The sequence below is a fragment of the Rhamphochromis sp. 'chilingali' genome (assembly GCF_963969265.1).
Source record: "Rhamphochromis sp. 'chilingali' genome assembly, chromosome: 8".
In the NCBI taxonomy this organism is placed as follows: Eukaryota; Metazoa; Chordata; class Actinopteri; order Cichliformes; family Cichlidae; genus Rhamphochromis; species Rhamphochromis sp. 'chilingali'.
Genome location: NC_137935.1, coordinates 21,802,525 through 21,827,275, shown reverse-complemented (window position 1 = coordinate 21,827,275; position 24,751 = coordinate 21,802,525). Strand labels below are relative to the sequence as shown.

Genomic DNA, 24,751 nt, shown 5'->3' with positions numbered 1-24,751 from the left:
TTCCCGATTAAAGTAATTCTTCCAAGTTAATTCAGTCTTACATCTTCAAAACTTTCGTGTTTCTCTTTCATCTGCTTCCAGTTCAAAGGGACAGCTCACAGCTAAATCAAATAAAGTATCTGCTGGCTTGGAGACCAGTGTTGGAGACTGTTTGCTTTATCTTCAGTGTAATGACACCTGATGGCACCTTGTTGTGCTCAAATTGCTATAAATGTAAAATCCACTATATGAGTGAGGTACGGTTTTCGTGGGACGAAAAATAGAGAAGAAATCTGTAACTTTAATTTTGGGGATGAGGTGTTCTTTTAATATACTTTGATTTCTTATTTAATGAGAACTACTTACCAAATATCAGCAGTATTAATATCAATGCTTGTATTGATATTTAATCGATACAAGTTCAACAAGGTCAAGGTAACTTTATTTATACCCATAGGCAAGGTAAATTTGCTTTACAGAAAAAATGACAGCATTTGGCATCCCTTTAAAAACACACATACCTAGTAAAGATATAAACCTCACTGTGGCACATATATAGTAATTTCAATATTTCGAATCAAAAACAATTCTTATTTAATTCAGTGACAGCAACGGGAACAAAGATTTGTCCTGCATCTCGGAAATAGAAACCTCCGTCCTGAGGGAAGAAGCTGAAATTCACCCCTTAGAAGATGGGAACCATTTTTAAGGATTGATAAAGCCATCCTCTACCTGCTTAGAGTACAGGGAGGCTAAACAAGACTGTGGCTCACCTATCAGACGACTGGACCATCTCACTATCTGATTTAGAGAGTTTTTCTCTGTGACAGAGGTCTGACCAAACCATGCCACCAAACAACCGGATAAAACAGACTCAATAAAAGAACGATAAAACAAAGTTACAATTTTTTGGTCAATGTGGAAATGAGCACGTTTCCTAAGACAATAAAGGTGTTTTACAAACTGATTTGCAATTTTGATCAAAGTTCAGTTTTTCATTGATTATGGTCCCAAGATATTTATATGATTGTACTTGCTCTATTTTCTGACCTTTAATTAAAGTGACTGCGTGCCCATTTTGTTGTTTCCTAAAATCAATCACCATATCTTTTGTTTTAGATATGTTCAGCTGGAGATAAGACTCCTCACACCACTGAACAAAGTCATCAATGACTGGACCGTGGTTAGTTTCACCCTCTTTCAGTAAGCTGACAATAACAGAGTCATCTGCATATTTAATAATGACCCTGTTTTCATGTCTGCTCTGACACATATTTGTATAGAGAATGAATAATAAAGTGAGATAAGACACACCCTTGAGGAGAACCTGTGGAGGAGAACACTGGGTCAGACAGAATCCCATTTATTCTCACTCTTTGTGACCTGTCAGTTAAAAAAATCTAAAATCCAGCCCACCAGGTTTTTTCTGATTTCAAACTGTTCTAAAAGTCTTTTAATTAAAATATGGGGCTGTATTGTATTAAAAGCCGGAGAAAAATCAATGAAAAGAAGTCTTGCAAAAGTCCCTTTACTCTCTACATGTTTAAGAATCAGATTTAGTAAAGTCAAAAGTGCGTCCTCCACTCCTCTGTTGGGCCTATATGCAAACTGCATGGGATCCAGCTGACGTTCAGTCTCTTTCATAATCACATTTCTGATGATTTTTTTCAAAGACTTTCATTACAACTGAAGTGAGGGCAACAGGCCTGAAGTCATTTAGAATTTTTGGACGACTAGATTTAGGGACAGGAACCACGACTGCTTCTTTCCAAAGAGAGGGCACATGTTGTGTTTGCAAGGATTGATTAAAAATAACCTGAAATATAGGACTGAGTTCGTCAGCACAAGATTTAATTAGGTGGCCACTAATATTATCAGGACCCTGGCTCTTGTTCGCATTGACTGTATGAAAGGCCTTTTTGACATCACTGAGTTCAATGATAAAGTGCTGAGTATCTCTCAGTTTCTGTTTCAGTTCCAAAGTATCCTGGCTAAAATCAGAAGAACTAAAATGAGCATAAAACATATTTAAAGCATTTGCAAAATCTCTGTCTGAATTAAAACCATCTAAAAAGATCTGACTGCTGCGCTGGGGATTTTGAAACCCCGCTATGGTTTTCATACAAGTCCAGGCAGACCCAAAATTTTTTGCAGCAAAAAACAAGACTGGCATTTTGTTTCTACCCTCCAAGTTTAGTATGTAGCCCACTGATTTGTTTTAAATCAGTGGGCTACATACTTTAAAACATTTAAAACATGGATCTCTCAGTCCTCGATAACTCATCGCCAATTGTTTCAGAAAGCAGCAGCAAGGCTGCTAACGAAAACTAGCAGCCGTCACATGTTCCACCAATCCTTGCATCCGTTCACTGGTTTCCAGTGGAATTCAGAATCCACTTTAAAGCTGTGTTATTAACATTTAAAGCTCTACATATTGCAGAGCTTCTAATACTTTGTCGATGTAGTTGGCCTCTCCGATCGTCTAACTGTCCCTCACTCTAAATTTAAAACCAGAGATGATCGTGCTTTTAGAGGTTGTAGCGCCCAAACTGTGCAGCCTTCCTCTGTCCATCAGGTCAGCTGACTCTGATGAAAACTCATTTTTATAGCTTATCGTTTCCTTAATCCGTTCCCCTTGATTTTTGGCCGTAGTTTGAGACCATGCGGTGTGTAGGAATAAATGCCTGTCTTTATGGCTGTGTGTCTGTGTGTTTTTAACATGTGCACTTATCGTTAGTATGTGACTTTTATTTGAACTGTGACGTACTTTATAACTGTGGTTTGAAAAGTGAAAAGTTAATATTGTGATTATATGCTTCAAATAATTCATCAAAGTTAATACACTGTTCTTGAAGTATGCACCAAACTGCACATATCTCCCAATTATTTTTGTTGCTTCTTGGATTTGAAACAGAAGTTACAACCTAGTAAAACCAGACAGAGGTTTTATTAAAAGCTTTCTGTTTCTCTCTTACAGCTTCAGGTTGTAACTAGACTAATTTTTCTTTGTGAAAGAAGATAGCTGAGTGGCAATGCAATTAAACCTCTCATGTGAAGGAAAACAATGCGATACTGTGAACAGAAAGGTTCCAGTGAAAATATCTCATGGGAGAAACAAAGGTGTAAAATGCTTGTTATATGAGTCATCCACCAGAGATATTTTTTACACATAATTCTCCCCTCAAAGGGAGATGCAATCATTTCCAAATTTTACGTGATGTTAGATATCAACAACAGCTTTTCATTTTGGTGGAGGTTGGGTCAAAGTCAAGGTCGCACCAAATGTAAAAATCAGTAAAAACTTGTAAACCCACAATTACCTGCAATATTTTATGGATCTTCTTCAAACTTCACAACAGTATAGCACAGTGGTGCATGCCTTGAATCTATGAAATGCTGTGCAGTATTTCTGGTGAGAGTGAAGTTCAGATGTTTTGAGCCATGCTGTCACACCTCCAAGCTTAAACCTACTGCCTCTTTCAATTATTACGAAATGTGTCGTCAAAGTTTTGAGCAACTTCTTTTTAAAGGGAAATGAGCTATTCTTCTCTGTCTTTCACACGTCTGGATTTCAACATGACAAATGAGCTCATTCGGAAAGACGTCCGCTGGACGCGAGTCAGCGGCGACATGCTCTTGCTGACCATTTAAAAATCGAATCGTCTAAGTGACTTGTTAGTATTTAACGTATTCATTTAATCAGTGGCAGGGAGACTCAATCCTTCATTTCAGCTTTGGCTTTTATTGATGTTACGTCTCTTATGTTTGCAACAGTCCTACAGAAATGTAGTACCCTGAAAAACAGCCTGTGATTCAGTAGCTTATAGAACCACTTTAAGCAGCAATAACTTAAGACTGGTTTATTTGCTTATGAGCCTCAGTCTCTCACATTGATGTGAAGGGATTTTGGCTCACTCTTCTTTACCAAGTTTCTCCATTTCATTGAGATTTGCAGGGAATTGTTTATGCACAGCTCCCTCGGGTCTTTCCACACACATTTAACACGGGTTGAGGTCTGGACTTTGAGTGGACTGCAACACCTTGTTTCAGATTTATTCCTGAGGATTGTTGTCCTGTTGCACGTCTCAAATGTGGCCCAAGCTTTATCTATCAGACAGATGCATACATTTGAATCAAGAATGCTTTGGTATACAGAGGAATTCATGGTCAACTCGTGGTGCTGTGGCTGCAAAACAAACCCAAATCTTCACCCCTCCAACAATATGCTTGACAGTTGGTATGAGGTGTTTGTGCTGATACGCTGTGTTTGTTGTCTCCAAATGCAGCGCTGTGCATTATGGCCAAACATCTGTACTTTTTCCAAACTTAAGCAATGCTACCACGTTGCTTGTAGTGTGAAGAGCCTTTCTCCTGCCTGCTCATCCAAAAAAGTCATACTTGTTCAGCCTGTTTTTGATTCTATCGTCATGAACTTTAACATTTAACATGCTAACTGAGGCCTGGAGATTCTGAAGATATTGGATTGTTTGCAGGTTCTAAAGATTTTCTGCAGTCTGAGCATTGCTTCTCTGACCTTCAGGCGAATCTGATGGGAAGATCATGGTTTTAATGCAAAATACAAACTTCTGCTTTCATGGAATTTTTCACACTTGTGGTTGATGAATTATTCAAGTGCACTTCATTAGCAGCACTTGGCTGTTACTTACCCTCTTAATTCCTTTGGAAGTGGTAATGGTGTACTTAGTTTTTCACAGGACAGCATAAAGTTCTGTGATAGCATGACTGTATTTTTTTCCAGCAAGAAAATATTTTTAATTCATGTATAATTTTTTTTAATTGAACGTACTATCTAAGCCTTTTGCAGATTCAGCATACCCCAACTGAGATTTATGATTTTGTGGCAGGATGATGGCAGTCAATTTTGAACATAATGGGTTTTTAAAAAAATTTTTCATGCCTTTTTATCTTAATATAAGACAATCCACATGTTCTGTTTATTTGTTTGGGTAAACCTGCAGTCAACTGAGACTGAAAAAGTCACTTGGATAAGTGACGAAACATGAAAAGAACGCATGAAGAGAATCAACTTTTTGGGATTTTCTTACCTGGATAATCGAGTATGCATCAACACATCCTTACTGTACGTTTCCTGTGACTGCCACAACATGTAAACATTCAACCCCAATACTGTGGTTTAAAATTTGCATGGCTTGAATACACCCTGACAAAAGAGTCTTCTTCCTCTCCAGTTTTGTAAATGAACAGAGGGAAATCTGGCTTCACAAATACAGAGGAGAGTGACTCGAGAACACAAGAATGAGCACGTCGTTCTTTCCTTATCACTACAGTGACATATTTTTCCACAATATCGGATTATAGCCAAAATGAGTTTTAACAGAGAGAATAGATATGAACGCCATGAAGAAGGAATCCATGTGGGCGTGACTCACCAGCCACAACACCTGAGACAAAAGTACATAATGGGACTTTTTGGGTGATAACAGAGTCCAGCTTGACAAAACAGACATTGGAACCTGGTTCAAGTGCCTAAAACAACAATTTGCACAAAGACTGGTAAATACATGCATGATAATTTAGCGTTTTCTGCTTTGTTTTTCTGTTCCTTATTTTAAGTCTTTGCTGTTTCTTGTACTTAGTTACCTATTTATATACTTGTTATCAATTATACAATCATTGATTACATAGTTGCACTGAAAGTTTATCTTCTTCTTTGTCTTATCTTCTGCTTCATCCTGTGGTGGAACATATTGTTACAAGAATAACTTTAGCCTTTATGCACTTCCTATTTCTTCCTGTGTCATCTTTGGGTTATAGCGATGACAAAGCTACACATCAGCATATTTTTTAAAACAATACTTTTCACATGAAACACACATAAGTTGACTTGTAATCAGCCAATGAAAACCAGGTTCACTGTCTCAATATGTGGAACTAGGGACAAAAAGAAGTGAGAGCCACTGGTCACTTTGGAGCTTTGCCAAATTTATATCCAAACTTCGACACACTCAGTGGGAGGCATCTTATCTTTTATGATGACAACCTGGTGCTGAGCAGGACACAGCAATGTTTACAATGGCACAATAGAATTAACCAATAAACCTCATAGAAGTTCAAACAAAAATGATAAGAAGTGACACCTCCAGTCATGTCCTGTCACTCTTTTTAGTACAGACCAAACACCCGCCATTGAACTCAGTGAGCTGCAAACACACTCAAAGGTGCTGGACTATGGCAAGTTCTCTGGTTGAAGCCCTTATAATGTTAGAATTTTCCTCCTGGGAATTAACTGTTGCTTAAACATGGTTACCTGCAGTTAAACATTCACTGCTGTGAACAAGCTTTTGCCCCTTTTGTGATTTTTTTTTTCCAGATTTGTCACATTCACATTTTTCAGCTCATCCAGCTAATTATAGTATTACACAAAGTTAGCCTGGGTAAATGCAAAATGAAACCTAATAACTGGTTTTGCCACCCTTGTCATTCCTGCCAAGGGTGGCAAAACCAGAACTGCAATTAAGTGCAAGTAACTGGCAGTGACACTTTCATTGTGGAGGAGTTTTGACCCATTTCCATGCTGGTAGACTTTCAAGCATGAACAGCTTATTTATTGTCATGCAAAATCGTGGTCAGCAGTAATTTTTTTACTTGAACTTTCCCATGGATGCCATTTTTTTGCCTCTTTCTTGTTGTTAAATCGTGAACTCTGACCTTAAATGGGGAAAGTGAGGCCTACAGTTCTTTGGATGTGGTTCTGGGTTCTTTTGCAGCCTCCGGGATGAGGCATTTTGGTAAGCTGGCCACTCCTTGTCATGTCCACCACTGTCCCAGGTTTTCTTAATTTGTGGATAATGGCTCTCAGTGTTGCTTAATTGAGTCCCAAAGCCTCCTTAATTTTATCAGACAAGTTCTATTTACGTGTGTTCTTATAGTTTTCTCCCTTAATAAACGAAATCATTGACAATTAAAAACTGTATTTACTCTGGTTAATTTTGTCAACTATTACTTCTTGCAAGCTTTTTAATTCAATTGAATTTGACCATTGGATAGCAATTTGAATTCATTTACATTTAATTTATATGGCACCAAATCACAACAGCAGTTGCCTCAAGGTGCTTTGTATTATAAATTAAAGGCCCTAAAATAATACAGAGAAAACAGAGAAAACCCCAATGATCAGATGACCACCTATAAGCAAGCACTTGGTGACAGTGAGAAGAAAAACACGCCGTTTAACAGGAAGAACCGTGCTGCAGAACCTGGCTAAGGAAGAGGCGGCCATATGCCATGACCGGATGGGAGTGAGGTGTGAAAAACAAGACAAAAGACGCACTGTGGAAGAGAGCCAGAGATGAATAATAATGATGATGAAATGCAGAGAGGTGTATAAACACGTAGTGAGTGAGGAAAAAAAAGATGAGCTAAGCATAACTAGAGAAGGATGGTCACCTGATCCTAACCTAACTATAAGCTTACTCAAAAAAGAAAGTTTTAAGCCTAATCTTAAAAGTAGAGATGGTTTCTGTCTCCTGAATCTAGACTGGGAGCTGATTCCAAAGAAGAGGGGCCTGAAAGCTGAAGGCTCTGCCTCCCATTCGACTTTTAAATACTCTAGGAACAACAAGTAAGCCCTCAGTCTGAGAGCAAAGTGCTCTACTGGTGTGACATGATACCATGAGGTCATTAAGATAAGACAGGACCTGATGATTATTCAAGACCTTGTATGTGAGGAGCAGGATTTTATATTTGATAGTGGATTTAACAGGGTGCCAATGAAGAGAAGCCAATATAAGAGAAACATGCTCTCTCTTTCTAGACATTGTCACTAATCTTGCTACAGCATTTTGGATTAACTGAAGGCTTTTCTAGGAGTTTTTAGAAAAAATAGTAATAATGAATTGCGTTATGCAAGAGAGCTAAATGCTATATAACCCTGTGGAACTCCATAATCAACCTGTGTGCATGGAGAAGACTGCCCGTTTACATGAACAAATTGGAGTCTATTAGACAGATGTAATTCAAACCACTCAAATGCAGTACCTTTAATACCTACAGCATGTACTAATCGCTGTAATAAAATATTATTGATGATGAGCTCTGAAACCTCTGCAGATGATCAGTTTTAAAACCACTCTTTCAAGATTTTATGAGTAAAAAGAAAGGTTGGATATTGCTCTGCAAGTAGAGATGGCTTTTTAAGCAATGGTTAATAAAGAAAGGTTTATCATTTTTAATTAATGGTAGGACCTGCCTTGTAGGAAAAGGTAGTGTAAGGTAAATGTGATAAATATGCAAATATGAAAAAATCACGATGGTTTTCACAGCACTGCAACTGCTTTATTTTTTAGGTGATTTTAAAACACCCACTGAAAGCAACAGCGTTGTAACGTCTGTTTAAGAAACCAGACACGTGATGCCGGCTAAAGGCGCGAGACGTTAGCTGTCGCTGGAGTCGTTCCCTTTGTTCGTGCAGGTGGCGCAAGACTCATTGCGCGTGCGTGGCAGTTATACGGCGTGTAAAGTGTGCAGCAGCTCGCCGCTCCGCTGCAGGTAGGTACGGGACAGATAAGCGGTGAATTCGAACCTAGCAGCACGGCGTTTCCTTAAACCTGCTATTTTACCGGCAACAGTCCGTTTCCCAGCTCTTTGTTATCACCGAGGAGCAGCACTTTGCCATGGCCGAGTGGCCAACTTGTTGATGTTGTCGCACTTGTTTCGTTTTTCATTCAGGGTAAGTTCAGTTTGTTTATAGTTTTATTGCTTTATTCAGCAGCTAGCGACTAAAGGAATGTTTTTTAAAAAGTATTATTCCCACTGGGGAATTATCGCGATATGAATTTGACCTGCCGTGTATAACAATCAATTCTAGCTGCTGAGATATAGTAGCTTGTTACTACATTTGTGTAGTTTTGTTATTATTCGTCCAGGCGCACAGATGTCCCAGCAGGGGCTCCTGTGGTGCTAAAATAAGCAGCTGTAAGGAGTCACGAAGGCTGGTAGCTGTGTTATTTGTGGTGCTGGAGTAAGACATGTCCTGTGTCCTGCACCTCAAAGCCCCGGCGACTGGTGCAGTCAGTGCACTTATTAAGCTCGTCTGGTGTGATAACATCAGATCAGTTGTATCCCCTTTCCTGTTTCTCTTCATCATTTTAAATCAAATTCCTTAAAAAAAATACTCTCACGTTCTCTTACATTACGATAGTTAAATAAACAAGGACGTACGTGCCCTCGAGCAAGACGCTGTCATCATTATCCACTCATGTTGTATGCGTCCCAGGACTCTGATGATTTATGGGGAACAAACCAGGTGAGAATATTTGTTCAAGCATCTCTATGGAGTTTGTAGAAAATTATGAAGTTTAGGAGATCATACAGAATGAAGCCAAAAACGCACCATCCCAGTCTTGTGCCAAAAACTGATTTCCAGTGTTTATCTAATAGTCTGCACTCAACAGGATTTACAGGTGTTGCATATAAAACAAACAAAAAATACTTGTTTTGTAAGTATCTTTGTGACTCTGCGTTATTGTATATGCTCTGTGTTCTACATTATAATCAATTCAGTCCTTTCAGCTACTTAAAATATATTTATATAACCGTTATGTTATATTTGTTGCAATTTCTGCTGCCCCTATTGGCCTGATCCCTTTTGAAAAAGAAATTTTTGATGTCAGTGAGAGTTTTACATTCATAAACAATGGAAATATAAAAGTTGATTTGCCAAAACTTGATGGCAGACAGTTTGGCTTAAAATGGCTTGATATCATTCACTAGAGATATGTTTGACAAAAGTTTATAGGCCAAAAAATCATTTATAACAGTTTAAATACTGACAGTCACTTTTGGCAAATACCAGAAATCACTTTTTGGTAGACCACACAACAACAGCTTTTACAAGTTCCCGTCCATTATGATACTGATGCTGTGGGCAGCTGCAGTGATCTGGCTCCAGTGGTAAATTAATATGCTTTATTTTTCACTGTGAGGAAGAGACCGGGAATTTGTGTAAGACTGCCGCTGCAGATGGCTGTCCTTCTCCTTTTTCCTCCTCTCTCTCGCGTGTGTGGCACTGACAGTGTCCTCTGTGGGGCATCTGTCAATCAAAACAGCCACACCTTTAATTCCAACATTCAAGCAGTTTAGGATAGTTTAAAAAATCACCCACTAGGAAAACTATCTACAGAGAGCAACACATTTTGAAAAAATCAGGCTGTAAATATGCTTGTCAATGATGTAACGTTACAAATTTTAACATGGAGTGCATTGGAACTGACTCCCTTTCGGTGCCAGGTTGTAGTAGCCATTAAAGGAAATACAGTTTTTGTTACTTTGGTATTTGCCTTAATTTTCAGCTCCAAAGGTTGCCTTTGGTGTCTTTATGGGTTACACTGAGTTGGACCATTTGATAGCAATTTAATTCAGTTTTATTGTTTAGCAGCAAATCACAACAACAGTCACGTCATTGTAAGGTAACAGACCTTACAGTAATACAGAGAAAACCCCAACTGTCATATGAGGTCCTATGAACAAACTCTTGGTGACAGTGGGAAGGAAAAACTCCCTTTTAACAGAAAGAAACCTAGAGCAGAACCAGGCTTCACAAAGCAACTGGAGCAAGATTAGGTGAGGAAGACAGGAGAAAAGACACATTATGAAAGACAGACAGAGATGAATAATAATTGGCCCCTAGCAGCCTAGGGATACTGTAGCTTAATTAATGGGGGGCCCAGGGTCACCTGATCCAACTCTAATTTTAAGCTTTATCAAAAATTACTAAGAACAATCTAGTGTTTGCTTGATTGTTTGCTATAGTTATGGTAAACAGATGGGTACTTATTTAGCTTTTCTACTCTAAGTGATTGCTTTTTACTGTTAGCCACGTTCAACCAGCTGTTTTTTGCTATGCCTTTTAAGCACCACACTCTGATGGATGCGTCAGGAGCAATTTGGGGTTCCCTATCATGCCTAAGAGTGCTGACTAGAGGCACCGGAGCACAAACTACTGACCCTGTGATTAATAAACAGCCTGCAATACATCATGTGCCCCAGGACAGACACCCTTAATAGTGACCTTTTTAAAAAAGGAATAGTATGTTCTCAGCAATCAGTTGTTTCTATAAATTTGTCAGCCATGCTGCAGGAGAGTACAACGTTTCAAGACCAAAGACTCATACTGCTATGTCAAAGCAACGTAAAAAGCTGTTTAAACATTCTTTAATAAATCTGCTGTTAACCATGATAACTTCAAAAACATCTTGTTGTAAATCGTATTCGAAGTAAGCAAAGCAAGTAAAAGATTATAAACGGTATGAAAAAACGATATAAAAAAACTGCAGATGTGAGGTTTATAACTTGTATTTGTTATGTCTCTCTAGAATGTGCATAACTGTGCTCGGATCCAGTAAAAACAAGTTGTCATATTGCTGACATAATAACCAACAATCACTTAGACAGGCTATCTGCTTCAGTCGCCACAGGGCTTTGACATGGCTGCTGTGTTTTTAGTGGAGATTCCTTTCTGCTAGGCACTGTTTGAGCCTCTGTTTTGTCTGCCGGGTAGCAGATTAACATAACTCTGTGTTGGAGCCGCAGAGTTAGAGAAGCAGAAAACCTGGTAGACAGAAAATTTAGGGCTGAAGTTGTTTATCAAATGAAGTTAAGTGGCCCTCAGCATTATCTCACTGAATAAACAAGCACAAGCTTAATGGAAGCCATCATAAACATACCAGCCAAATTGGTGATTTAATGTGAATGTCTCAAAATAAATCGAATGTCTTTGTCCTGAGTAGGTTTTAAAAAGATTACCGCCAATGTTTCCAAAACTTGTTCTGCAATTCACAGCAATTGTCACAGATGCACTGGGTGATCGGTCAGTAAAGACTTTTTTTTGTTTCTGTTCTCTTTTTGTGCTTTACTGACTCTGCTTTCACCACATCTGCATTTCCATCCCCTCTGCAGCACAAACACATGACTTCAGCAACCACGGGGCACAGACTAATTGCTGCTTACCAGCCTGTTGAGCTTTTGCTAAGCTTCTTTTTTTTTTTTTTTTTTGCCCAACACAAGTTGTGCACCAAGACGTTACAGCTACTGGAGCTCAAGATCAGTAAAAACATGTTATTCTCACAACATTAAATGTGACTAATAGCGGCTCAAGAACAAAAACATGCATCAGAAAAATATTTATGCATTTCTGGGGTACTTTTACATTATCAGTGAGTCATTATTATTATAACAATATATGTGCTGAAGGACAAAAGCAAGAGAGAAACTATTGTGAAATGTCGTTCAGCTTGCTTGCTGTTATTTTTTTCTTTGATTAGTTCAGCAGCTTGGCAAGGTTTGCCGTTGTGCTCATCAAAGCATTCAAACAGACAGAAGGAAGGTCCTGGGTTAAATCACCATTTAGAGCCTTTCTGTGTGGAGTTTGCCATGTTCTCTCTGTCTGTGTGGCTTTTTTCCTATTTGTTAAGGAGATGACTCTCTGATACTGTTTATCTGCTCTAAATAGTTTTTGTTCAGTTTCTGAGAATCACCTTGTTGGTACAAAAGATACAATTTTCTAAAGAAATTGGAACCAATGACACACCTTTGTGGCAGTCTGCTCATAACAAAGTGCCTAAAAAGGGCTAAGTTGTCTGTTTTGCATAGACACAACACTGGTTGATCCATTGAGTTATGCAAATTTTTTATGCTTGAAAGACTCACAGATCAGTGTTATGTAGCTAATGACCAAAAACATTCCTTTGATACTGGTCAGGTACAAGGATGGACTGGAAATGAGTAAAAAAAGCAGCAAGCGTCGGAAAGTCTGTTGTAAAGAAAGCGGTGGTGCAAGACTTTTGGACTGTTCTGCAATTGATGAGTGTGGCATGTAAGCCCCTCACCCTAAACAGAAGTCAATTTTAACACGTTTTGCTCTCGTAAGTCAATTAAGTAAGAGTGATGATTCAGATTAATCATAGAAGAAAGAATTTTGGTGTTTCAAAATTTTAGTTTCAGTGACCAGTGCCCTACTGTCCTGGCACTACATTTATTTCATCAGACCTCTTTTGTGCACCAAAGAGCTGACACACAGTAAAGTTGTAGGAAATATTGTATGACCTTCTCTCTGTATATCTAATGACATACTTACAACAACAACATCGTTAGCCTGTTTTTGATTGCAAGATACGGCAAATTATGAGAATGCCATCTGTTATCAGCTGCAGTCTTGTCCACTTCATTAGTGAAAAATGTGGTATAATGCTTTGGTTAACTTTGGCCAGAAGGGGACTTTCTACACAAGCCTTGCAGTAATATCTTTGTTTGCACTACTGAATGTTTAAATGATTTGTATAGTTATGTCACATGCAACAAGAAACGCTTTTATTATCTTTGTGACCATATGGCAAGTAGTGCGGTTTTGATGGAACACCAGCTTTGCTTATCACCCGTCCTCTTTATGGTGCAGCTGATTAGTTTAAAGCGTCTCCTGTCTCCTGTCTTCATGCACCGTATTAGCAGCGATAATTATCGCAGTCTGTTTTTTTCTAATCCACAATAGAGGGCTGTGACCTGAATGTTGATCACACTGATATGTGGAAGGTTTGTGTGTTTCTGTGTCATGCTATTAGTTTGTACAGTTGATTATTGTACTCCTACTGCGCTCCTGAATTTACTCTGTTTTGTTTACTGTAGATTTGCTCCTGATTGCTAGGTAGGGCTGCAGTGTGCGTCTGCAGACGTGATTGTACTGCGCGTATACTCATGTGTGATACTAATATCGATTTCCTGGCTCGTCATTTTGTTTCCCCAATTAACTACAACCGAGCACGGGACTGAATGAGGGGCAGCGGGCATGAATCATTGATTAGGGTCTCCAGGGACTTTAGAGATCGGAGATGGGAAAGTAATTGGACTTTAATTGTGGCCTGCTTGCTGTCCTCTCCTCTAAATCTCCCTTTTCTGTTCATTTAAATGATAGAGAGATAGCCTTCCTACATGCACGGCAGTATAACTCTTTATGTCACCTTATCTGCCAGTTTTAATTAGGCATTCTGTAGGTCAATGTTTCTAAAGCTCACCAGCTATGAAGCTTTTTTGTTTTTGCTGGGCACGATTTTGTGTTTCACGTGTTTTAATTTTTACATTCTTTTATTTATTTTGTAGGACTTCTTCTTCTTTGGAAGGTTGGCTATTCGACACCTGGCTGCTCCAGTCTGCATGCCAGATATCCTTAGGTAAAATACTAACACCAAGTTGCTCTCCGTCATAGCATGCATGTTAGATAGAAAGCACTTCAGTAGGAAAAAGCAGAGAATAAAGTGCTTGTGTGAATTGGTGAATGAGGCACATAGTCTAAATCGCTTTGAGTGCTTAGGTAGAGTAGAAAAATGCTATATAAGAATCGTCCACGGAAACATATCCATTATCTCTTCTCTCCAAATGTCTCTTTGGAGTTTTATCTGTGGATCAGACAGAAACATACATTAAGAATAATAATAATAGTAGGAACACCACGTTTTTGATTTGTATATAACATTATTTTAATATAAAATTTATGTCGGACATGTTTGCACATACAAATCAGACATTTGTTGGCTTCTTCTGTCTCCACTTACTCCTAGTAGAGATTTCTGCCATATTACACATCTGGTTAGTGACTTTGTGTCTCTAGTTCTATTCTTGGCCTAAACACCAAAACCAAACAATGAGTTTAAAACACCTCATAAATTTCTGTAACACTGAGAGGAACCTTAAAGTTCTGCTGGTTTACATTACACAGTCATGTTCATTTTTCATAGTACCGCAATAAAAACACACGCAGAGCCTTAAGGCAGTAAGTGCACTCTCCGGGTTACGTGGTTTAAATATAAGCTGGGCTCTGCTATCAGTCATTACTTGTGATATTGACGTAGTTAGAGTTACCTTGCATTACCTTAATCAAAGTTCAAAGGTCCTGACACCATATCCACATGCAGAATAATCATTAATGCAGTCTAGGTGTCATTTGATTTACGGCTTTGTTATGATGAATTATTAATCTCCTATATTTGTCCTGAGTGTAGCAGTCACATTCTTGCAGTCATGGTTTATAAATAACCTTGTGTGACTTGCTCAGCTCAGCCTTTTGGCAGTCCTCAGGGTGGAGAGTATGCAGCAGGGTGTTTGTGAGGGTGTGTGTATCGCAAAGAGAAAGTGTCCCTGTCATTAACTGATCACATTACGTGAGTGAGCAGGGCTGTGGGTGTGTGCCTCTAAAGGCTTTATTTTTGCAGCACACAGCATGAAGGGGAATTAGCTCAAATGGTAGAGCGCTCGCTTAGCATGCGAGAGGTAGCGGGATCGATGCCCGCATTCTCCAACAAGTTTTTTTTTTTTTTTTCCAATCTGGATTAAATACTTTTAAAGGTAAGAGTTTTCTTTACTATTAGCACTGAAAACAGCATCTGTATTATTTCTGTAATTCTTTTTTCCTCTCCTGGTAGTGCAGATAACCTTAAATGTCAGCTTATCTTTCCATTTACATTATAACTTTGATACACTGTATCTGCATGCTGGAAAAAAAATTACAATAAAGACGACAACATATCAGGATTTGGTCTCAAAATCTCTAAATAGTCCAATTACTGCACCATTTAAATGACTGAATCTTTTCAGGAAGGATGTAAAGAGAACGCGTATTGAGCAGGTTTATGTTAGCTTCACATGTACTAGGGAAGTTCAGTGAGTGAAGTTTTGTTCGTTTAAGTTAGTGTTTTTAGTAATATTTCCTTATATTGATAAACTAATAGGTTATTTTAGAATAAATGGAGCACACTTCTTACCCTGAAATCGTTGCCAAGTCTGTCTTGGAAATGAGATTTAAATCTCAGTGAAACTTTCAAATGGTAACAAAGGGTAACAAATTTAGAGGCTCACTCACAGGCATGAATGCTTGCATTTTTATAGCTACACACACACTGTGCATGCTTCAGATTTCAACAGCACTCTTTGGCGCGTGTTACTCTGGGTTATGCCATATAAAATGTAGCACCATTTTTTAGGCAGTTTTTAGGCAGTTATCCTGGCTTTCTAAAGGTCTTTCTTTAGACATTGGCTGCTTTTTCACTCATTTTCATTCCAGTCCTTGTTTCTGATCATTTTCAGTAGAATGTTTTTGTTTTCTTGTTTAAGTGACTTAACCCTGACCTATGAAGCATTCAAGAATAAAAAAGGCACCAACTCAAGAGACTGAACCAGTGTTGTGTCTACATGTGATAGAAAATTTCATAAAGCACCAAAATTGTTTCTTTAAACACTTTGTTTCTAGCCTGTTGCAGAAACTCATAATTTACTCCAATTTCTTTAGTTGAATCTATGAGAAATGTCAAAGATTGAAAGGCATAAAATAGTATTAATGCACCAATGAGGTGATTAGTAAAGAGCTATTAGTTCAAACTAGTGTTCACTGTGTCCTTAAAAATGTGAGCAAATTGGACAGGTGGAATTGGCCTAAATAAACTAATTAGGCTCATGGTTTGGGACTGCATTTCAGCCAGAGGTGTTGGAGATCTTGTTAAAATTGATAGAATTATGGTCACAGAATACTACCATCAGATTTTAATCCACCATATATTACCATCTGGAAAACGTCTTATTTAGAATGGCTTCATTTTTCAGCATGACAGTGAAACCAAACACACTGCCCATGCAATGAAACACTATCAGTCACGGATTGCCTTTCCCACTGTCACGGTCCGCTGATGCAGACCTAGTAGGGATTGTGGTGCAGACCTAAACGCGAACAAACAAAGGCATGAAACAGAAATCTTAAGAAAAAGCAAGCCGATTGATTGTGGCTGATAAAAGCTTCTAAGCAAATGCAAAAACTTAAGGGCAACCTAAACTGGGAAAAACTAATACTAGTAATAATAAAGAAGTTACAAGAAAACTCCCTAGGAGAGTTCAGGCTGAGTTTCGTCTTTATATCGAGTATGCTTGTCCATGTTTTCACTAAATCACAACATCTGTTTCCCTTTTTTCTAGAAACAACTTTTGACATGAGCCCTGAACATGAATAGATCAGAAAGCTTTTACTTCTATTTGCCCCCTATTCCAAAACCTTTTAAAAATAATCTGGCTTTATTTGATATATAAATCATCTCCACCACAATACTTATCCTAAAAGGTGCAGATATTCAGCATGGGAATCAGTGGTTTATTGGCCTCTCACATCTCAGTTCTTACTTTGAAACCAGTGGTTTGCTTGCTAGGGCTTGTAGGATCCAGGATGTGTGCTTCTCTTTCTCTATACTTACCGTATTGTCTGAAAGATTGCGGTACTGCTAAAGAAGGAAAATGTGGCAATGAGCTGATTAGTTCTTTTGTAAAATGAATTATAGCTTAGCTTTCATGTTACTGCTTGTCCTTGAACTGTTCTGTTAATAATGAACTATGAGCACCAACACATGTCACAAACAGGAGCTACTGCTCAAACTATTACACATTTCATTGTGTTTTATTCAGGTCAGGCTCTGCGAGGCGTCTAAAAGCAAGCCTGAACATAAAGATGAGTAATAGAGCCTCCTCTGTGGCAAAAGCAAGAGCCCTAGGACCATGACTGTTTCTGCGGTGCTGCAGTTTAGTGCGTTTCATGAAAATCAGACTTTATTTAACATGAAAACAGCTACAGACTTAATTCAGGGTCTTTGTGCTTCAGGTTACCCAAGAATTTTGGCTTCAAGGCCTTTTGCAGAGTTGATTTTCAACCAAATTACTGATCTGAAGTACGTCGTGCATGAGTCATCAGCAGATAAAACAGACTGCAGAGCACTCCTCAACAACGTTTTCTATTCATCTTTGCAGATAAATGCTCAGTGGTCCTTTGGCACACTGCTCCCTTCACCTCCTCTCCCTCAGTTTCTGTGCCAGGAGTTATAAAATTGTGCGTCACTTCTGTTCACATCTGCGCACCCACACAGAGGAGTTCACCTAAAACACTTTTTTTGAACACATCCAAAGACAGTTTTTTAAGCAGCTTTGAGAGATACCTGACATGTACACACTCTGGCACACAAGCACAGACGCAGGCTCGAGGGTGTTGGTTGGCTTGTTGGTTGGTTGGTTGTGAAATGTAGTGAGTAACAGTCTGAGGAAGCACCGGGCTTTGGAGGAAGTGTCTTAGGCAGATCACTTACTCAGCTGCCTGCTGCCATGAGGGAAGTGGATATGACTGATGTTGTAAGGCAGAAGAATATTTAAGATCATTGATAAGTCTGTTTGTGTATAGTGGGCCTGTTCCAGACGTTGCGAAATGTGAGTGGGAGATCAGACAGTCTGCAGTGGTTTTCATTTCCAAACTTGACCAAACGTCTTGGTCTACACTTGTCAGAAAATGATGGAGAGATTAAATGATTATTTCACTGTAGCACCTATTTTGTTGTAGTTCTTACAGTCTGTCGTATGTATTCGTAAATACAAAGTGAGCCCTTTTTACAGTGAGCACACCCAGGAGATTATTAGGTTTCAAGTCGGGTTATGAGGTATTTGTCCTGTGTTCACAGGGCTCAAGGTGACTGCTTTTGTGTAATATTGGAGGATATAACACAGACGCAGATCTCTTGTGCCCTCTGGTGGAGAGTTGTCCTCTCTCTCTATTTCATCCATTTGTTTTCTTGCATATTTTCTGTTTCATTTGTCTAATCGTGGCATGCTATAGAAACATTGCTTTCATGTGTTTTCCCAGTTAAATCGACAAATGGGAACAATAGGAGTCTGTCTTCTAGGTAAGGCTGTGTGTGTTGATTTTTTTGCCTGTACGGCAAAATAATCGATGATGTGATGTGATGGCACTCGTCCATCCACTCCTCTTAGAATTTAGTGAAATTTGCACACAGTGATCACCTAATGGCTTTTCAGCCAAACTGTGTTCAAGGTCAAGGTTATACACGAGCAGGAGAGAACTGCTCCTCCTACAGTGTTGGCCAAGCTGAATATGGCTGTTTGTGTGCCTTCCTGGATTAGTTTGTACACCACAGACAACTAATAATAAGAAGACCTATAACGTTCTGTCTGTACTCCATCAAATACAATAGCTCGGTAATCGTGTTTGATCTCGAGCAAATCTTGCTACCAAGTCTCACCCGTCTCTCTCTCTCTCCTCCAGAATGTGAAGATGCCAGATTCTTTCAGCACCATCCCCACAGAAGCCCTCAACTCAAAAACTTCCTTAGTGGACCTGCTCTCACACCCTACAGAGCTTTACCCAGCAGACAGCTTCATTAACGCTCTCAGTAACATCAGCAGTGTTAGTGGGGCGGTTAACCCTCGCTGCACCTACAAGGAAGACTTTAAGCGCATTTTACTTCCTGCTGTGTACACCATCGTCTTCCTGCTTGGGATTCCTCTGAATGCCACCGTCATACTGAAGATATGGAGGAAGAGGTCCAATTTGTCCAGAAACAACATCTACATGCTCAACTTGGCCATAGCCGACTTTCTGTATGTGATGTCACTTCCTTTACTCATCTACAACTATGCGAGTCATGACTACTGGCCCTTTGGGGAGTTTACCTGTAAGATGGTCAGGTTTCAGTTCTACAGGTGGGTTCATGGTTGATTATTGGCTCATTTTTCAGATTTTATTATGTAATTTTTGGGAATTAATTTTTCATTGTTAAGGTCTGTGTATGCAAGTGATATGTGACACAGTGTTATTATGTGAATTGTCCTATTTTTGGACAGGAATGGGAAAGAAAATTGGATCTGAGATGTGATAAGTAATGGGAATGGAGACAATGACACTAATATTTAAGTATACTGGAAAAAATGTACTTTTTTGCATTATAGTGCGCACAAGTGTGACGTGAACGGGTGTGTAAAGCATGAAAACTAGTTTATGGAAGAAGTTCCAAACCTTTGAACATGGCAAGGTATCTAATGCAGATGCAGAAATAGTGCTAGTGCTCACACACAGTTGCCCTTTGAGAACGGGACTACATTTGGACTTTCTTGAGAAATGGTCATCGGATGCCATTAGTAGCAGAAGTTGGGATTTGAAGAAAAATCACGGGGAACAGAGTCTGTTGGCTACATGTCTTGTGGGAATTCTTCCTGTTTTCTGCAACTTTGATCTTGATCTGGGGGTTTTTTGGTTTTGGTTTTGCCACCAGCACAAATCTTCTTTTGGTGGAAATAGTCCTCAGTAGGGGTATTATTGCCAGATTTTGTGCTGGAAAAACAATGAGCACAATCATAGGAAACACTGTTGGGGAGGTGGTTTCAGCTTCTGTTAGATGATGTTAAAAGCACTTTGGGAACACACTGACAGCTCATTCCTCTTTGGATAATCTCTCAAGCTCCTCCAGATTTTATAGTCCTCTGGCATGGACTGTGGTCTTCAGTTCACCATACAGTCACTAATGGTTACTTTAGTCTTCAGGAAGTCGTTTTTCACCAGGAGCAACATATGTTTTGAGTTGACAAAGGGAAGACCCAGTTTTGCTGCTAATTCTTGCCCTTCTTTCTCCAAATATAAGCAGGGTCTCTTGTTTTTCTGAAATAATTCTGTTATCATGTGCAAATAGAAATGAAAAAAATAGTTTAGAAATGCTATACTGAAGGTCCCTTAATAAAAGCACTTTTTTGAAGAAAAACTTTGATTTTGCAGAACATACAAATGGATTGTGATAATATTCAGCTCAACAACATTTTCTTCTCTGTGTTCCTGTTTCAGTAATCTCCATGGCAGCATCCTGTTCCTGACCTGCATCAGTGTGCAGCGTTATTTGGCCATTTGCCACCCTCTCTCGGTGTGGCACAAGCAGGGCGGTCGCAAGATGGTGTGGTGCGTCTGCGGATTAGTATGGCTGGTGGTTGGCTCCCTGTGCGCGCCAACTTTCCACTTTGCAGCAACAGGGCAACAGCGCAACCGCACCGTGTGCTACGATTTGAGCACGCCAGGGCGCTCGGTAGACTACTATCCTTACGGCATGGCTCTGACGTGCCTCGGCTTCTTGCTGCCTTTCATAGGCGTGATGGTTTGCTACTGCAAGATGGCCTTCATCCTCTGCCGCCCAGTGTCCTACCAGGGCGTCTCCATAGCGCCTGGGGATAAACGAGACAGGGCGGTGAGGATGATCATTATTGTAGCCGCGGTGTTCTGCGTAAGCTTCCTCCCGTTTCACCTCACAAAGACTCTGTACCTGGTGGTGCGCACCTTGCCCAATGCTCCCTGCACAACAAGAAACTTGTTCTCAATCATCTATAAGAGCACCAGACCGTTTGCCAGCATGAACAGCTTTCTGGACCCGATTCTGTTTTACTTCACGCAACCACGCTACCGCCGGAGCACCAGGAGGTTCGTGCGCAGAGTCACCACTCTAAAGAGCCAAGGCAGCAGCGTGTGAGCGAACAGTGCTCCTTGAAGCCATGTTAAGATTTAAAACACAGAGATGGATTCGTTTTCTAACCTTGTTTTTCTGAAGTTCCTTCTCTTATTACAGTAAACTGTTGTCCTTGAGGCTTTCAGCTATTAGTGACTAAAAAATGTGTTTAATAACAGTCTGAAGAAGCCATCTGAAGTGCCCTATAAAGACTCAATGCAGTGTGAATGGAAAATGTTGACAATGTCCTGCTTGCATTGTTTTGAACTGGGAATTATTATCACACTGACTGTGAGTGTATTTGATTGTGCGAATTCATAGATTTTGGTTTATAACTCTGGATGGGGAATACTGTAATCCTCTAATGAAAATGTCCTGCACTGTACATAAGTGATGTTTACGTTCAAGCTCCACTGCACTGCTTTTTTTTTTCTGAAATCCCCCTTTTTTTGCATTGTTTAACACACTGTGACGTGTACTTTAAATTGAAACTACTGAATTATTGGGGAATTTTAGTATCTATGCGAGGTGTTACGATAGAGATGCATCGTGCTGGAATGAGATGCAGTTGAGGAAAGGAGAAAATAGTTCATTTGAACTTGCTAGGCTAAAATCCTCTCTGGCACTGTTTTTTGGTGGTGTTTATGCTTGCATGTTGAATCTGCACTAGTCTGAGGAAAGGAACTGAAAGGTGGGGTTGGGGGTATACTTTGCAAACAGAGGCTGCAAAAAACAGAAGTTTATGTTCACTGATTTAAAAGTGGAGTATTATGCGTTCCAATGAAGGTCTGTAGCTCTGTTTTTCCTTGAAAGTGATGCGTTTCTACATTATCCATGTCGTAATAGCTGCTGTTGCGGGTTTTAACCACTGGATGGTGTGCGCACGCCACTGCTGTAGCCCCACTGCCTCTGTCATAATAGGTTGGGGGTTTTTTTGCCTGTCCCGTTTGGATCTTTAGCCATCAGAATTGTTGTCTGAAGGCCAAGAAAGATGCCAAGCAGATTTACTTTACCGAATGGAGCATCTGTCATAATAGTAGTGATGTTAGCATGTATCAGATCTTACAGTCACAAATAAACAAATTGTCAAGAAAACCGTTAAATGTGCAGCTCACAGCGCGCTGACATAGGCTGTCAGTTGCTGACTGATCTTTGTCTTGTACTTATAAATTCTGCAGCAAATGAAGGAAATCAGTTTAAATTATATGTTTAATTCAGTTATTTTTTTAAAAGTCATTTAAAGGTAAAGATAGAGGCAGATTGTGGAGTTAAGGGAATTAAATTAACTCTGTGGTTTTTTATGAGTGTGTGAATCTTTTCAGTCTAACTGGGATTCCTGTACATATGAAATGTTTAGTACTTAGCACTGCTTTGACGTGATTTAGCTGTATGACGTAGGTTGTCAGCTGCGTGATCTGGTGACTTAAAATGTTCATGAAATGAACATAAATGTAGATGGCATATGCCTGCATGTACATATGTGTACTTTGATGTTTACTGTAAAAATGTGCCCTGTGTTTTACATGTCATACCTGCCTTTCATAGTGAGCACCTTTGTCATGTTTTTAAACAGTGAGTCTTTGCCCTGTGACGAGCTCTTGACAAACAATGCACTTACCGTGGAGTGAAATAAACGTGATTAATAATTTTGTGACATTCGTGTTAACCAGAAGATTTCAGAGTAGCCAAACTCATATGTTACACTAGACTGTGCCAGCTTGAGACCAGTATGTTGTTAAATTCTGAAATGACAATGTGAAAAACGGCTTTCAACTCGTATTGCTCTGAAGCTCCTGTAACAGGTTAACACTTTAAGTATTTGTTGTATGTGTCAGTCTAATGTGAATGTGCAGCTTTGACCTCAGTATGAGGTGGTGATGTGCTTCAGTTTCCTAATGTGTGCTCATGTGTATCTGTGCATAGTAACAATAGTCATGTAATATGTGTGTGTTGTACTTTAGAAAAAGTGAATGTCACAGTCATCTATCATCTATTGAGACCCAGACGTCAGTATTAGTTAGAAGAGTTATTTTTATCAAATTCCCTAACAAATGAATAATGGGAATGGTCTTTTATTTTTATAGACATGTAATTATGTTGATAGAAAAACTAAAACTGAAGGGTTTTTTTGGGGTTTTTTTGCTGTACAGATGCTTAATTTTCTGTGTTGTGTTTCTGATTGTTGCCATGTCGTACTAACTGAAACTATTAAAAGCCATGAAAAACACGATGTTTTCACAATCATATATTAATACTGAGGGAGTAGACTGTGTTGCTTCCTTTTTTTCCCCATTTTTTACTGTAGTTTAACTTCAAGCGTTCAGTTTAGGCAGAACTTGAATTCAAACCTTAGGTGTGAATATAAAAAAGCAGCCAGTAGCTTCTGAATCCATATGATTATATGATGACAGCTGTTTAAATAATGTGACAAATGACTGAAAAGACATCATCTAAGAGTTTGTGATCTGCTTACACGCTACTGTTCAACCTTTAGGTAACACCAGTGCGTTATCAGCCGATCACAATACAGCAACGCAGTGTATTTACATATGTAGATTGTTGAAGTTCAAACGAAGCATCAGAATGGGGCAAAAAAGGTGATTTAAGTGTATTTCAGGAACTAAAGATCTGCTGGGATTTTTCCTGCACAAACATCTTTGGGGTTTATAGGAGATGAACTGAAAAAAGGGAAATATCCAGTGAGCAGCAGGTCTCTAGGTGAAAATCATCTCTGTTTTCTTGAACACAAACAGTGAGTTCACTGTACTTGAACGGTCTCCGCAGTCACCAGATTGCAGTCCATTAGCCGCTAATGGTTAGCACAAAGAGTTTTGAAGACAAAAAGGGGATCTGGCCCAGTATTAGCCGTATAGAATAGATTAGAATAGAATAGCTCTTTATTGTCACTGTTACAAGAACAATGAAAGGCAGTTTGGCATCTCTCCGTGTGAAATACACAATAGCGTAAGTAAGTATTTACATAATAACACAAACAGATTTACATTTACACAAGAAAGATATGTACAAATTATTCATACACCTGCATACATACAGATACACCCATACATATATGTATATATACATGCATCTATGCATGCGTACGTACATACACACATATTTCCACATACATGCTTACATATAAAAAGAAATAAATAAATTCCCCACTCGCCCCTGTGGGCGGTTAATCCTTCAAGCTCGGGTCCTCTACCAGAGGCCTGGGAGCTTGAGGGTCCTGCGCAGTATCTTAGCTGTTCCCAGGACTGCGCTCTTCTGGACAGAGATCTCCGATGTTGTTCCCGGGCTCTGCTGGAGCCACTCGCCTAGCTTGGGAGTCACTGCACCTAGAGTGAGTGTCCAGGGTGCAAGGGGTGTTTGATGATGATGCTGGCTTTCTGCTGAAGTCTGCCAGTATAGATGTCTCTGAGGGGGGGTTAGTGAAGTGCCAA

At 39.4% G+C, this 24,751-nt stretch overlaps 1 protein-coding gene across 6 annotated transcripts; it reads left to right on the top strand.

Moving 5' to 3' along the window:
* Window positions 1-8,416: 8,416 nt before the first annotated feature.
* On the top strand, window positions 8,417-23,535 carry p2ry6 (pyrimidinergic receptor P2Y6). 6 transcript variants are annotated; one of them, XM_080888772.1, is made up of 5 exons: window positions 8,424-8,689; window positions 9,161-9,265; window positions 14,110-14,180; window positions 19,088-19,524; window positions 20,657-23,535. In XM_080888772.1, exons 4-5 carry the CDS (start codon window positions 19,097-19,099, stop codon window positions 21,327-21,329), a joined length of 1,101 nt encoding a protein of 366 aa, XP_080744898.1. In that variant the 5' UTR covers window positions 8,424-8,689; window positions 9,161-9,265; window positions 14,110-14,180; window positions 19,088-19,096; the 3' UTR covers window positions 21,330-23,535. The 6 variants fall into 6 exon arrangements, with proteins under 6 accessions (XP_080744900.1, XP_080744898.1, XP_080744897.1 ...); XM_080888771.1 differs by lacking the exon at window positions 9,161-9,265; XM_080888773.1 differs by lacking the exon at window positions 9,161-9,265 and having other exon boundaries at window positions 8,445-8,508.
* The last annotated feature ends 1,216 nt before the right edge of the window (window positions 23,536-24,751 follow it).